General features: G+C 37.5%; 1 protein-coding gene across 1 annotated transcript; it reads left to right on the top strand.

The window, feature by feature from the left end:
• Window positions 1-6712: 6712 nt before the first annotated feature.
• On the top strand, window positions 6713-12703 carry LOC105054274 (non-specific lipid transfer protein GPI-anchored 7). The gene is made up of 3 exons (XM_010935766.4): window positions 6713-7142; window positions 7731-7760; window positions 12385-12703. The coding sequence occupies exons 1-3, from the start codon at window positions 6824-6826 to the stop codon at window positions 12477-12479; spliced, it is 444 nt and encodes a 147-aa protein (XP_010934068.1). The 5' UTR covers window positions 6713-6823; the 3' UTR covers window positions 12480-12703.
• The last annotated feature ends 1960 nt before the right edge of the window (window positions 12704-14663 follow it).

Here is a 14663-nt window from a genome sequence, read left to right as displayed (position 1 = left end):
GAATATCTTCAAGATCCATTGCAACCACGATCGATGATCCATGGATTCTTTAAGTCCGTTGAAGCTACACAAATATCCGACCTTTACAGATATTCGTACAAGGCTAATCTAATCAGAAGATTCCGATCTCATGGGATGCTAGCTCCCTTACAGAAATTATTTTTTAGATTGTCGAATCTTTTCTTTCTTTTGATTTTTTCTCAAAAAATTAAAAAGATATGTGGGAGAAGCAAAAATTAGATCTAATCTGATTTTTTTCTTTTTTCTTCTCAAGAGAAACGGAAAAAGATCTAGAGAAAGAAAAAGATGAGAGATCAAATTTCTCTTCTTTCTTTTCATCCAACTCCGGACTGAATTTGGAGGAAAAAGAGATGACATGTTTAACCTTGGACCAAGAGAGGAAGAGAAGAAAATGAAGGGAGAAGTGTCCAACTCTTTGGATGTGTAGAAGAGAAAGAGGGAGAGAGGTTAAAGGGGAGAGGCATCCAACATCTTGGAGCATCCCACGTTGCATAATTTTTCACACCTCCCTTCTTATGTCGTGCCCCTTTTTATTTTGTCTTCTTTCTTTCATGCTAATAACCTCTCTTTATTCATGTGGAGGCGACCCTCTTTTAAATCACACATCTAAGATTAGTTAGGGTTTATTAGGATTAGTTAGAGTCCTTAGAAGAGGACTTTTGAGTGCTGCGCCCCCTTCTTTTGTGCGCCCATATTCTCCACACAAAAACTTTTTTTGCATGAGAGCTTGGGTGTGGATAAGGAGAGAAGATTTAGTCTAATAGGACTCATCTTTTTGGCATGAGAGTTTGGGCGTGGATAAGGAGAGAGAGTCCCAGTCTAATGGGACTCAAGAATCCTAGCTTAATTCCAATCCAATTCAAATCTAGTTTAAGTCAAACCCAATTAGAATTAGGCCCAAATCCTATTTGGACTAGAAAACCCAATAAACCAAATTAAATCTGATTAAATCTGATTTTTTTTAGGCATGATCTCCCTTGGATCAAGTCAACACTTGGTCTAAGTCTACTTGGGTTGGATCCAAATCCAAATTGATTTAGGTTTCATAATGAGTCAACAATTGATCTACTTTAAACCATTTAGACCATAAAATCCAATCCGATTCAAAATCAAATCAAGTTTAATCAAATTAAATCTGAATTTAATTTGATTAGGACTTAACCTCATTATTTGATCAAATCAAATAATCTAGAAACAATTACAATTATTCTCCTATAACTTACTAACCTTTAGCAAGTCCTCATGTAACTTTTACATATTAGTCTAATTATTAATCAATTTGATAATTAATTTTTTTTATGATTCAAAATTATGATTCAACAATTCAATCAGTCAGGATCTTTTTTATATATGATCCCATTGATTTTATTTTGTTTGGTAGTAAAATATATTTTGATCTTCATCAAAATATCATTGAAGTTCTTTCAATGAATTGGAATAATTCTAACTCACCAATTAAGAATTATTAATCATCAAAATAATTTTTATTGGTTCCACAATCTACCAGTGATATCTAACAATTTGTAGTGACAATCCAGTAGAATAGAAGGAATGAATCTCTAAATGTAGTTATCGTATGATTCAATTCTTCTATCGGAGTCCTGACAAATGGATGTTATGAAAAATTCATCAAACCCCATCATCCACTATATATAAGATTTATTCAACTTGAGTTCTTATGTGCAAAATGTAAAAATACTTTTTCATGATTCATTCTACTCGGATCAAGGTCTTTTAAACTCAATCTCATAAATCATATAGGACTATTTTTTATCTACCAAGTTTGATAGATCCCATCTAGGTGCAAACCCTACTCTACAATAAACCTATTACAGCCAATCTACACCACAAGAATCAAATGATTAGGGACAAGTATATGTAAGTCAAATTACAGCAACCCCCATTATGAGTAGTCGAGGTACCACAGGTCAAAAAACCATTCATACCACTACAACATCGAGAAAGTCATGACGAGTGAATAGATATCTATGTGACTCTCGTATTGATCACGTTCGATACTTTGTTTTCTAACAAACATCTGCACTCTCGTTTCAATATTCTTACACTGTAGACTCGAACTCATCTATCCAAAAAAAAGTGATCCGTGCACCAATCTAATCGAATCAATCACAATCTCGTGATGATCCATCGATCAGAATAATTTAAAATTAACTATTAATAAACATGGCTCAAATTTTAACTCTTGAGAATATATGTCATATCTTATTAGTTCTCTAGACGATTCATGGACACATACACTACATGAATAAAAATTAACTATCCTTATTAATTAGGTCAAGTACAAATTATGTCCTAAAAGAATTAATGTGTCGATCTGATTGGCTTCTAGGACATACATTTAATAGATTAATCGTTCATTTGCACAAATCTTGAAGCTATGGTGGATGACCCATCTGTCTACACAAATCACAAGGATGTAGTGGATGATCCGGAACCCCATCACCAAAGACATCATCTTAGGTTGAAGGACTCCAGCTATCGAAGATCCCAACGTCATGATCCTTAAAGTGGGAAGCATTAGTAGGATTGTACTCACATAAGGATGGTGATCGAGTTGGAGGGGGATGGAATCGAAGTCCCGCACTAGGAGTCAAGGAACTCGTCCATGGTCGAGAGCAGAGGCGGGGGAGGGGGTGTGGGCGCAGGGGGGAGAGGGGTAGGGGTAGTGATCGAGCTTTAGGGAGTGGAGATCTTGGCAAAGGACTTTGATTGCTGTAGTGCTCTAGCGATTGGTAGGAAGTTGCGGAGGTGAGAGGATGGGGCTTGTGGATGATTCAAGTCCAAGAGATCGAGATTGAAGAAAAAGATTGGCACATGAACTATCTGTCAGTGTTTCTATCTATGTCATCCACGTCACTAGCAACATGGAGGAAAAGCAGAAGAGGAGGAAGAGAGCTTGATGATGCTTGCATAGATCTCACAGCAACCACATGAATGATCCAAATATTCATCCATTTACATAGATTTCAAAGCAGTCAGTGGATAATGAAGGCTATTTCATCTATCTACACAAATTGGAAAGCAAATAGATGGACGATCCTAATATTCATCTATTTGCACAAATGTCAAGGGATTAGTAGATGATCAAGATAATTCATCCATCTACGTAGATCTCAAAGCAACCATATAGATGATGTGAATTCACCTACCTACTTAGATATCAAGATAATCAATGGATGATTAGGATAACTCATCCATCTGCATATATTTCAAATGATTGTGTGGATAATCTGGATTATTCATCTGTTTGCATGGATCTTAAAAAATATTCGAATGGGCTAAAAAAAAATGAGAGCATTTTTGCTAATTGAAATAATAAGCTAATATCATCTGCTGCAGAGAGTCGAAGAACCAATTTGCAAACTTGAAGAATTTGTTTGTTACTTTTTAAATCAAGGGTCGGGGTATCACTTGGTTGACCCTTGGTTGAGGGTTGTTTTTATAATTTTCCTAAAAATCAAAGTGACTCTGAAAGAATGGACTTATGCCCCAGTTTTTGAATTGGTTTGCCCATGTCTTGAGCATGTCTCGAACGACCTTTGCTTTACATTGGGGTGATCGTTTGGATTCCTTGGGTATATATACATGTTATAGGATTTTTGCTTTACATAGGGGGAGCTCTTCTTCATCTAAGAGATACAGTGAGAACTTGATATCATTTAAGATATTTATATAGTGTAGCATAATATTTTTTTATTATATCTTAATCTTATAATTAGAAACATTCTATTCTACATAGTCTATATTAATTTATAAATATTACAAAATAATTATTTATATAAAATATTAATAATTTAAAATATATATTTTATAAAATATTCTAAGCTAATGTGTGCGAGCTTGGGCAAATGAAGCCTAGTCCTAGCTTGGCATGTTTCTCGCCAATTGAACCGAACTTAAATCAAATTTCAAGCTAAACTTAAGCTAGCCTGCAAATAGCTAGCTTGTTTGCCAGCTCAGAAATATTATTTCATACGCAGAGCCAAGAAGGAGAAGTGCCCTCGCATATTTTGCTTGTTTAATGCAGAGTAGCTCAGCACATTCGGTCTACTGCTAACATTTTTGATAGTTCTTCTCTTTCCATGCCACATTAATACCCTTATACGATAGCTTAGAAATACCTACCATATCAATTCTTCTAAGCAAGAAAAGAACTATTTATTATCTTCAGTATTCTATCTGGTTGTCCACGAGCGCATCTTCTAAGGTGACAGAAAATCTCTAGCACATATTGTTCTGAGGACTACCTTTTCTAGCTCACAAATTCCCCAAGGTCAGGGCTGCGAAAAAACCTTCTAAAACTAGGGGACTCAGTATTCTTCAATGACACCACCTCCCCATGGGTGATATAGTTTACCTGGAATCCTCTTTGGTGTTGTAAAGGTGAAGTAGTGAGTTTATACCTAAAAGATTACAGTACCGGGCTGCTCATTGCTGGTGGTTCTATCACAAATGTTTCAGTTCTTAGTGTTGAAGCTGCTTGAGAAGGCATCACTAAAAAATTATTGGTGCTGGAAGGACATTGTTGGAGGCGACTCTGCAACTATTATTTTTTAACTCTCTAACTATCCCACTACTAATCCCGATGCATCCCCTTCTTGATATTTGATTGATGAGAGTGGACCACTTAGTCATGACTCACATTTTCCTGAAAGGTACCTGATCAACAGTGTTGTTATCTCCCCCGAAATTATTTCGTTGTCCCATCAAAGAAAACATTTTTCGGGAAGGTGACAGGACTTTTGATCAGGTATAATATCAAGAATCATAGGCGCACTTCCATCGGCAAGGTATCAATGTTTGAAACAGCTTTTGTACTTTGGCTTTGGTGCTGTTGCGGGGAGGTTCGCACCTCCGCTTCATCCAAAAGTGGAGACAGGATTTGAAAAACACTTCTTACATCTCAGTTCCACTGTCGTGTAGACAGGATTGTCGTGGGCCCCTACCTGGTGCCAATGCAGGCCAAACGCAAACATTTGATGCATGACAAAAAGGTATAATAGATCAACACTATGCTATCATCACAGATTGCACATCTATTTATGTTGCAAGACACGTTATTGAACTATTATATTCCATAACTCGTAAGAGCTAATTAATGCATTCTTTAGATACTCATGAATGTTTTTAGCTTCTTTCTACCACATAGTTATGATTCCTTTTAAATTAACCCTGGATTTGTAAGGACCAGCACGGGTACATTTGGTTTCACGTAGGCCATGCATTATATAGGTTTTGATTATTTATATAAAATCAAAGAATCTAAATATATATATATTTTTTTATGTGTGTGTAAGATTTTGATTTGCTATTAATGATATATTAGGATGGATTTAGCTCATGAACAAAAGAAAAAAGGAATACAACAGCATAGACTTATTTGGACTAATCACAAACTATTATGATATTTGTTTTGTGGTACTTATGATTGGATTTGGATGGATTCGGATCTTTAACATGATAATGGTGCTAAGGATTAAACGGTGAGAGTATATAAGAGATCCGTGTAGGTGAGTATTTACTCTTATATCGACCAAAGCATCAGATAAAATTATGATTATCTATATAAGATCAAAAAATTCAGATAATATTTGTAGAACTAAAAATTCAAATAATATTCCAGCTGATCTTATTTGGATGAGATTCTGAATTGCCATAGATTTGTGATGTGTATCGGCTTTTTTGGAGACCACAACTCCAACAAAAGAATCTTGTAATATAGTGTTCTATGCCAGCATTCAAATGCATGTGGTATGAAATTAGTTACATGTTAAGACCCTCAACCCTCCATCATTTACGGAATTCTCTATATCCCTGAAAAGCCCAACAATCATTTGAAAATTGAAATATATATAATAATAATAGATGAAAGACCGACATTTCGTTCCAAAGACTTCAAAGCCCTGCCAACACGCCGCTTTACGCGTTCCAGCGTCCAAGTTCCAATTTCAGCGAAAGCGAAACAATTATGGGAGCATGACCAAACATGTTCACACGTTGGCGATCTGGATACTTATTTTTCTTCTATTTCCATTACTCTTTCGTTCTTTGATGGAGACAATAAAAACTAAAAAAATCGAAACCAATTTTATATTATCGGTATGATTTGTTCTTCTCAGACGTTTGGTGACAAAAATAAACAGCTCCAGATCTTATGCGTGAAAGACCATCGCTATTTTTTCTATCAAAAGACCATCACTATTTTTCTCCCACCTTCAATGTACGCACCAACAAAATCCAACAACAAAACGGCTAATTAGCCCACGTATCTTAACCTGGCTTCCAGCTATTTTCAGTGACCATTACGGGATAATCTATTGACGGTCTAGACCAAGGAATATAAAACATAGACCCGGAAACAACACGTTCCAATGTACCGTCACCCTTTAATCCAACGGTCAATTAGTATCCATCGCCAGCATTAACTTGTGATCGTCTTTTCCGCAAAGGCATTTGTTTTGCGCGGTGGACTACATGTTTGACTTCATTTGGTATTCATCACGACCGTCAATCTCAAAGAGTTCCACCCTCCAGTCATCAGAGACCGTCCATTCAATACTACCTACTCCATTTGCCTATGGTCAAAAAAAACGACGGCCCTCATTGATGACAAGTCGACCAAACGAAAAGTCGCGTCACGGCAAGTGGCCGGGTCTTCGACGAGCCACTCAACGAGGGGTGACAACGGACGCACAGATGGAGCGTCCCCGGGAAGCTGTATTATAGCCCACAGAAGGTTCCCAATTCGGTCTGCGGGAAAATAAAGAGGACCAAGAGAGAGATGGGGATTTTAGGGCAGAAGATGGCGGTGATGGTAGTCGTGGTGTGGGTGGCGATGATGGCGGCGGTGGCGACGGGGCAGCAGCCACCGTCGTGCGCGGCGAATCTGTCGCAGTGCGCACAGTACATAAACAACTCGACGAAGCCGTCAGAGTCGTGCTGCGAGCCGCTGAGGGATGCGGTGAAGAACCAGCTCGCGTGCTTGTGCGCGCTCTACAAGGACTCCAACATCCTTAAATTTCTTAACATCACCGTCGATAAGGCCCTCCAGCTCTCCAGCCGCTGCGGCGTCAATTCCACCCTGTCCGCCTGCACCGAAGGTAAAATGTCTCTCCCATCGGTTACCCTGAACCCCGATACTTCTTCTTCTTCTTTGATCGCTCTTGTTGGCTCTCATGATGCCGGGTCGTCGTCCGGTGATCGTGATCGGCCGTGGGAAACGAGTGGGAATCGGTTCGTTGTGGTTTCCATAGCATCCCTCGGGGTCCCCTTTCTTTTTCGCCCCTGATCGCTTTCCGGTGGCCTTTACCATTACGGAAAGTATTCTCGCTTAGCTGTGTTGCTCCGGACAGCAGACAGGCTTTTTAGCGAATCGCTCATTGGCTTTTCTCTCTGAATTTGTACGTGTCAATTTCGTATTTGCTGAAAAGTCTGTCAGCCGTTCGGGAGCTGAGCGCTCCGAACCTTCTGTTTCGATCTGAGGAGGGACAGCTCTTCATCACGATCGATCATGGCTATGAGTATTTTTTTTATAAAAAACAGAGAAAATAAAGTAAAGAAAAGAAAATGAATAAATGCGCACGTACGAGTTCAGCTACTTCCTCACCTACACTGTTAAATTTATGTTCTTACCTGTTGCTGTGCGAGCTGCTAACTCTTTGCTTTTCTTGTCAATTAATTTCTTGCAGCTCTGGCTCCCGGGTCTCATCCTTCTCCAGGTATGTTAACCACCCCATTATTTTGAAGACAGTTTGAACAAAATAAATAGAAGTCTAGTTAGCTAATGGAATTGATTAGAAGTTACGTTCTCTACTATTACCCGAAAGTTTTAATTTGATACTTTTGGGATAATATTATTGTGTGTATGTTTACCTAAAAGATTGCAATTTGATACTTGTGGCGTCAGTCTATTTATCATGTGTTTGTCTGTGTAGCAATAGCTATTCTTCTTGGCAAATTGCACTGTAGCTCAGCAGTTGCACCCCTCCTCCATTTGGAGTAGGTTCTTTATCCACACCTTCATCATGCATTAAGCCAACACCTTCATCAATTCTTCTATCTACTACATAGAATGCGGATGCTGTGCCATGGTTGGGGCTCACCTCTATAAATGCATCATATCATACCTATAAATTCACATGAATAAAAAATCTTTTGGTAAAAGGCTTTATAAGTTTAATCGGATCACAGCCATCAAACATGCCTTTAATTCATCACTGATCCAATCATCCTGATTCTATCAGTCATGTGTATTGCACACTATGAGTACATACAACACAGTCATTACCAAGGCAATCTTGTATTTTTGGCATGTTTTACTATCAGGCCATTTATAACTTACTATTTTCTTGCTCATGAGTTAGCTTACTGTTTGAGTACTCTCTTCTTTAATAGTGAAATCTATTGGAATTTGAGTACTGAAAAATAATAGATAAAGCGTGCAAAAAATTACGCTAATGATAATATCAAAGGCATAGAGAAATCACAGCAATCACAAGAACATCAGAATTTTTTGTGGTTCAGTCGAAGCTTACGTCCAAACAGTGATCAGAGCAAGAAGGAGCTTCCACTATAATAATAGTTTAGAGTACAAAAATCTTTCCTGATACTACATAAGAATACCGCTTCTAATACAAGAAAGAAGAAATTCAAGATTAAACAAACCTCCAGAAGAACCTTCCTCGATGGAATAACTTTAGTCTGACCTTAAGCGAACTCCTCCAATCGATGTTCTTCAATCATTTTTTTTTTGAACGAAGCATCCTGTTCCTCTCTCTTTCTGGTGGCTCACGGCCTTCTCTTCTTTTTTTTTTTTTTCATTCACCTTTTCACGTCCACAGCCCCTCCTTTTATAGGCAAAAATTAGAGTCTCTTACGAACTCTTTTTCCATGTAATAAAAGGTTTCTGCATCTCCCTAGTTTTTGCACACACCACGATAAGTTTTTTGTGTGGTTTTGGGTTCCACACTTGGCTCCTCTTTATTTGTCGATGGGTCCCATATGAGGAGGGACCACACCAACAAAACCCTCATTCTCCATGCATAGCGTTTTAAAGGAGTTAGAAAAGTGCATTAACCAAGAGGGGGAGTGTTATTATCAATTAACATAAAGGGTTCTCATCAGAAAAATCCAACTTCTTGCATTTTGTTGGTTAATGGAATTTCACTTAGGGGTAGGACTGGAATTGGCCTAGATTGGGCCATACCCCTATACGAGCGCAACCCGAATTTTTTTCTTTTTGGGCTTTTGCCAGGCTTAGGCTTGAATTTTTTTCAAAAACTCAGGCCCGAGCCCTTCTCAAGCTCAGCCTGATTGGACCAGTTAGGCTGGCCCAAATGTACAATTACAAGCTTACATATTGTGTTGGAAATCTAAAAATAGAATAATGGAAAAGAATCAACATGTCATAACCTCCGATTTATATTCTTTAAGATTTTTCATTAGAAACAAATAATCAAACCCTCATTAAGTGCTAAATTTGATTGAGAAACTAAGCCTAACTGCTCGGGCTCGGGCCTAAATTTGGGCTTAGCATCAGGCTTGAACTCGAGCTTGGGCCAGGCTCGTGTCGGGCCAATAGTAAATCTGAGCTCGGCCCAAAAAAATGGGTCTATATCTAATGCCCAAACTTTGCTTGATATTGTTTAGGCCTAGCCGATAGCTCTATTTGAAGTCAGCTGGACCCGAGCCTATTTCTAGCCCCACCTAGGGGTAGTATTTAGCGGGTTAGGTTGATCTCATATACCAAAGCTCATAGGGTCTGACTCGAACCTGACCTGACCTACAAGCAGGTTAGGAATGTTTGACCCGAATCCGACCTAAAGCCAACCTACCAAACCATTGACCTATTTATGGCCTACGCTATTTAGTTTAGGGCTTTATATTAAATGGATAGACTGTTTTTCATTATTTTGCACCATTTGTTCTACAACTCATCTCTCCTGTTAGTTCTAAGTGATTGATTCATTGGTCCAGCTGCTCCTATATTATGTAATTTTAAAATATATAAAAATCAATCTAAATATATTATTAAAAAATCATATACCATATATCTTTTTGAATTAATGGTAGGGGTGAAAGTGGTATGGATAATATCCGTTCGGATTTGTTTTCATATTTGAATTAATTTGGATATGGATAGAAATTTGAGGATCCGACTAATATCCGTATCTGTATCCATACCGTCAAAGAAAAATGGATGTGGATATGGATAGACAACTATGCGATCCGTGTTGGAATATCCGAATTTATCTGTAGTCCTATAAATTTTATATAATATTTATTAATTTTTAAGAAAAATATACAATTATATAAACATACTATTAACTTAATTTATCATCTATTTAGTAATATCATCTATTATAGTCATAAAGTTTAATTATCCAACTTGTATCCATAATTATATCCATATTTTCAATATCCAAATTGTATCCGTATCCATTTAAAATAAATATGGATATAAATTTTTGCATCTGAATAATATCCATATCCGTATTTATGTTCATCAGACAAAATAAATATGGATATGGATATGCTGATATCCGATCTGTATTCGGTCCGGATTCAGCCCTACATGATGGTTTGCCCGTTGGTGAGTTGAGATTGGATCTGTACCTGACCCACGAACTCGATGGGTCAGGTTACGCAAGTCAGGTCCAAGTTGGACCAGGTCAACAGGTAAGGTCAGAAACTGTCACCCCTAATTACTCCCATCCACTAGATGATTCTTCTAGGATCAATCACATACATCAAGTGTTGTTGGCTGTTTCAGTAAGACTCATGAAACTTAATCTGCAAGAATGTCATAATCATAAGTATATTCCTAACCCATCCATATTTGTAAGGATCTGATAACTCATCCTAGACCAACTTTAATCACATTTTGTTGACTTTCAAAATCCTATATAGGAACAAAAAAGATATATTTTAAACCATGTGGAATTATTTAACTTGTATTCCAAGGTTGCTGAAACTATTATCTAAACCAACTTATGTGAATACTTGTCAATATCTAAATGTCTTTTTTATTCATAGATTACATTTAGCCCTTGTGACTATGGACCAACACCCATCCCCAACTCTCCATGCACCCCAACAATGCCCAATCCCAGACCAAATAAATAGTGTTGCAATCTGTTAGTGAATGTAATAGAGTCCTCATCAAATATTAAATTGCCAAATGCTTGTTAGGATATTGGTCAGATCATGTTCTGATTGACTTGAATTGTAGATGGTCTATGGTTTCATCTATAATACTGGACATATATGCCTTTGTCAATTAAGTTAGAGATTGTGAGAAGAATTGATCGGAGTGGGTAACCAACTATAAATGGCGAAAGATTGAATTTGACATTTGAGCAGCATCTTTGCTGCACACAGCAGTTCGAACCTTTCACCATTCACAATTAATCATCATCTTTGATTATGTTCCTTTACTATATTTGGTCTGGTTCCCTTTTTCATGGAGGCATAACATGTGCATTAACTACGCATTGTCTCAATTCAGCTTGGTTTAGTTTGATGAAATCCGTATCATCAGTATATAATGCAATCACTGCTGGAATATTGCTGCACCTGTGTGATATCACACTCGCTTTTTTTCCCCTTAGAAATTATGATATTGTAATGAGTCTGCAATTTTGTTGACATCATGGTGCTTTTCATAAATGATTTTTTTTGTCAAAGATGTCATCAATTCATTGCTGCAAAAGTTTGGAGATATAATATCAGTTTTTTAGTGAATTACACAATATCATGTGCTTGAGAGAATAGGATTAGACTATTTTCGAGAAGGAAAAAAAAAATCAGGAGTTTCGTTAAATACGTGTCTGTAGATTTTCCAGACAGTAAGAGTACTGCAAGTTTGTGGTGTTGCAGTATCATAGCTTCACTTGAAGATTGTCAGGATTATTTTCAAATATCACGTGTTTTATTGAACACTGCAAGTATGCTGGAGCCTTGGAGGGTATGTGTTGTTTCATTCAGCATCGGTACTCTAGCTCAAGTAAAGTGTAATCTTTGAAGGCATTCAAAGGGAGGTGATTGAATTATGAGTAACTCAGGGAGCAACATGATTATTTCTTTGTCTTCCACAAGTATGCGGCTGTCTGTATAGGTCCATATCAATATCACTCAACCACCTATTTTTCGGCTCTTGTTTTCACCTTGTGATAGAAGAAATTTAAAACTGTCCTGTGTTTGTTTCAATTGCATTACATATTTATCTCGCTAAGAACACTACTTTTATATCTAGTCTAGGAAGAGAAAAAGGATGCTGTCTTGATCCTTAGTGGTTGTGACTTTTTTTTCTTTGGTTATATTAAATTACGGCTATTCCTGCAGGGGGAAATGGAAGCGGAAGTGCCCGTAGAGCGACCTGGTTTGGAATCTCAGGCTTGATTAGCCTGTTCTTCTTCTCGTGGTCCGTCTTGGCATAGGCGGGGTATCCTATCATATCTCCCATCCGGACTGCAGACAAGTAGGAGGAGGATTGTTCCATTAGAATAGTTGTTTGGTCATCATATTGTTATCAGTTTTCCGATTTCATTTGGACTTAGGTGACGGGCTGACGGCTGGTAGTCCATCCTGTCACTTGTTTGATGAGCAGTTCCTTGGTAGTATACATATACATCAGAGTATATTTGGTTTCATGATTTTATCATCTTCTTTTCATAAAATAATCTTCAGAACTTACCCTGAAACTGGGATTTGGGTGTACAAATACAGCAGGTGGCTGTATCATGATCCGATTGCAAATTTCGTGTCTGCTATGATGATGATTTTTGTAAAATATTACCTCATGCCGTTGGGATGGTCTAAGACACAAATCCAGAATTTGCAACTGGAAAATTTTAAAGTAAATTACTCATATCAAACTCTTGAGCCTCTGACACCTTTCCCGGAAGCGGTGGGCTTGGAATGGGACGATGTGATGCTCTACTCTGGTGATATTAGTAATTACTCGTATCAAAATGTTGAGCCACTGACGCATGGGATTTTTGGGGGGGGGGAGGGGGGGGGATGCACCATTTGTCTGTTTAAAGTGTGTGATGTGCAAGCTGTGACAGTGTAGTGAGGGCTTGGCCCTACTCTAAGTCGAATCTTAACCCCCATGGGGGATTAGGGAATGCGTAATAAAATAGGTTTGCAGCCTCGGGGCATGATGATGCTAAGCACGTGATGATTGATGACCACCACAGTGCATACGATAGCATATTTGATGGTCTTGGAGCGAGTAGACATGCGATTTGGTATACAAAAATAATTATTTTACCGTTCAAAATTTTACAAATTATAAGATTATTTATCAGTACATTATCTAAATACTATGAAAACTGTTTTAGTTTCTAACTTTTTAAATCTAATATATATATATATATATATATATATATATGAAACAGAGAATAAGAAAAAATAGAGTAACCAAATAAGCTGTCCACGTCAGCAGTAAATTTTTATCTATGAATTTTTATCTATGAATGTCACGTAGATTAAAATTATATAAAAAATCTATAAATATCATGTAGATTAAAATTAATTTTTTATATATCATATATCAAATTTTTTTACCTAATTATTCTTCCAACGTTAAATGCAAGCATTATATCATTAATAGATGGTGTTGAAATTTATTTATATCTATTTAATTAGATGATTAAAGATTACTGTTATTGATTTTCTGAATATGGATGGACATGTTGTTACTATTTATCTAGAATATATTTTAATAAATTATTTTTTTATCATATAATCAATAGTGTGATTTTATATTCCGCATGCAAAGTACGGGATAAAAAACTAGTTATATATTATAAAATAAAAATTTATAATAAAATTAATAATAAAATATTATTAATAAAAATATTTATAGAGATATAATAATATTTATATTAAAATATAATAAAAATAATATAAAATAAAAAATATGTTATGCAATCTGTCAAAAATATCTTTGATATAGCGCATCGAGCTGGAATCACCGTTCATTCAAATTTCATTGTCTAGTAAATACAAAAGGCCTCTCAAGATGGCCTCGATTGGGAGCAAGTCTACCATAAGTTGTGCTATGACATTCACTCCCCCACTCGGGGGACGGTATGCTAGGGCACTCCTGAGGGACCCTGACATAGGCCATGAGTCATGATTAAAGAGATGAAAGGACGAAAGAAGCATTAATGCCTACCAATTATGAATGGTAATCTTTCACCGGTACCTTGCCTCATCTGTGTTCACTTTTAGGATATATTTAAATATTTTTAATAGAATTGTTGAGGGAATACACATCGACCGACCGACCGACGATCGAAGAGATCGACCGACCGACCGACGGTCGGAGGGACCGATCGATCGACTGACAGCCGGAGTGACCGACCGACAGGCACCATCACCGATCAATTAACGGCCTACAACCGACTGAGGATGTGTCGGTCGGGCATGCTTTTTCCGACCGACTGAACCTAGAAGTCTGATGGCCGACTCACGCAAGGCTCGCCGACCAACGGAGGGGCCCGACGCCACTCAGCTGGCCACCGATCTAGGGTCGGTCGGCTCCTTCGATCGCCGTACAGCCGCCAGGGTTTGTCAGTTCTGACAGCCGCATGCGGCACGGCCACCTAGGGGCA

Source organism: Elaeis guineensis, chromosome 11 (genome assembly GCF_000442705.2).
Source record: "Elaeis guineensis isolate ETL-2024a chromosome 11, EG11, whole genome shotgun sequence".
Lineage (NCBI taxonomy): Eukaryota > Viridiplantae > Streptophyta > Magnoliopsida > Arecales > Arecaceae > Elaeis > Elaeis guineensis.
The sequence above is the reverse complement of the archived record's forward strand: the minus strand, read 5'-3'. Positions and strand labels throughout refer to the sequence as shown.

Bases quoted from the DNA above. Each gene is read 5' to 3' on its own strand.
- LOC105054274 (XM_010935766.4), top strand. From the start codon at position 6,824: ATGGGGATTTTAGGGCAGAAGATGGCGGTGATGGTAGTCGTGGTGTGG. The intron at 7,143-7,730 runs GTAAAATGTCTC...AATTTCTTGCAG, and splicing joins CCTGTCCGCCTGCACCGAAG to CTCTGGCTCCCGGGTCTCAT. The intron at 7,761-12,384 runs GTATGTTAACCA...CTATTCCTGCAG, and splicing joins CGGGTCTCATCCTTCTCCAG to GGGGAAATGGAAGCGGAAGT.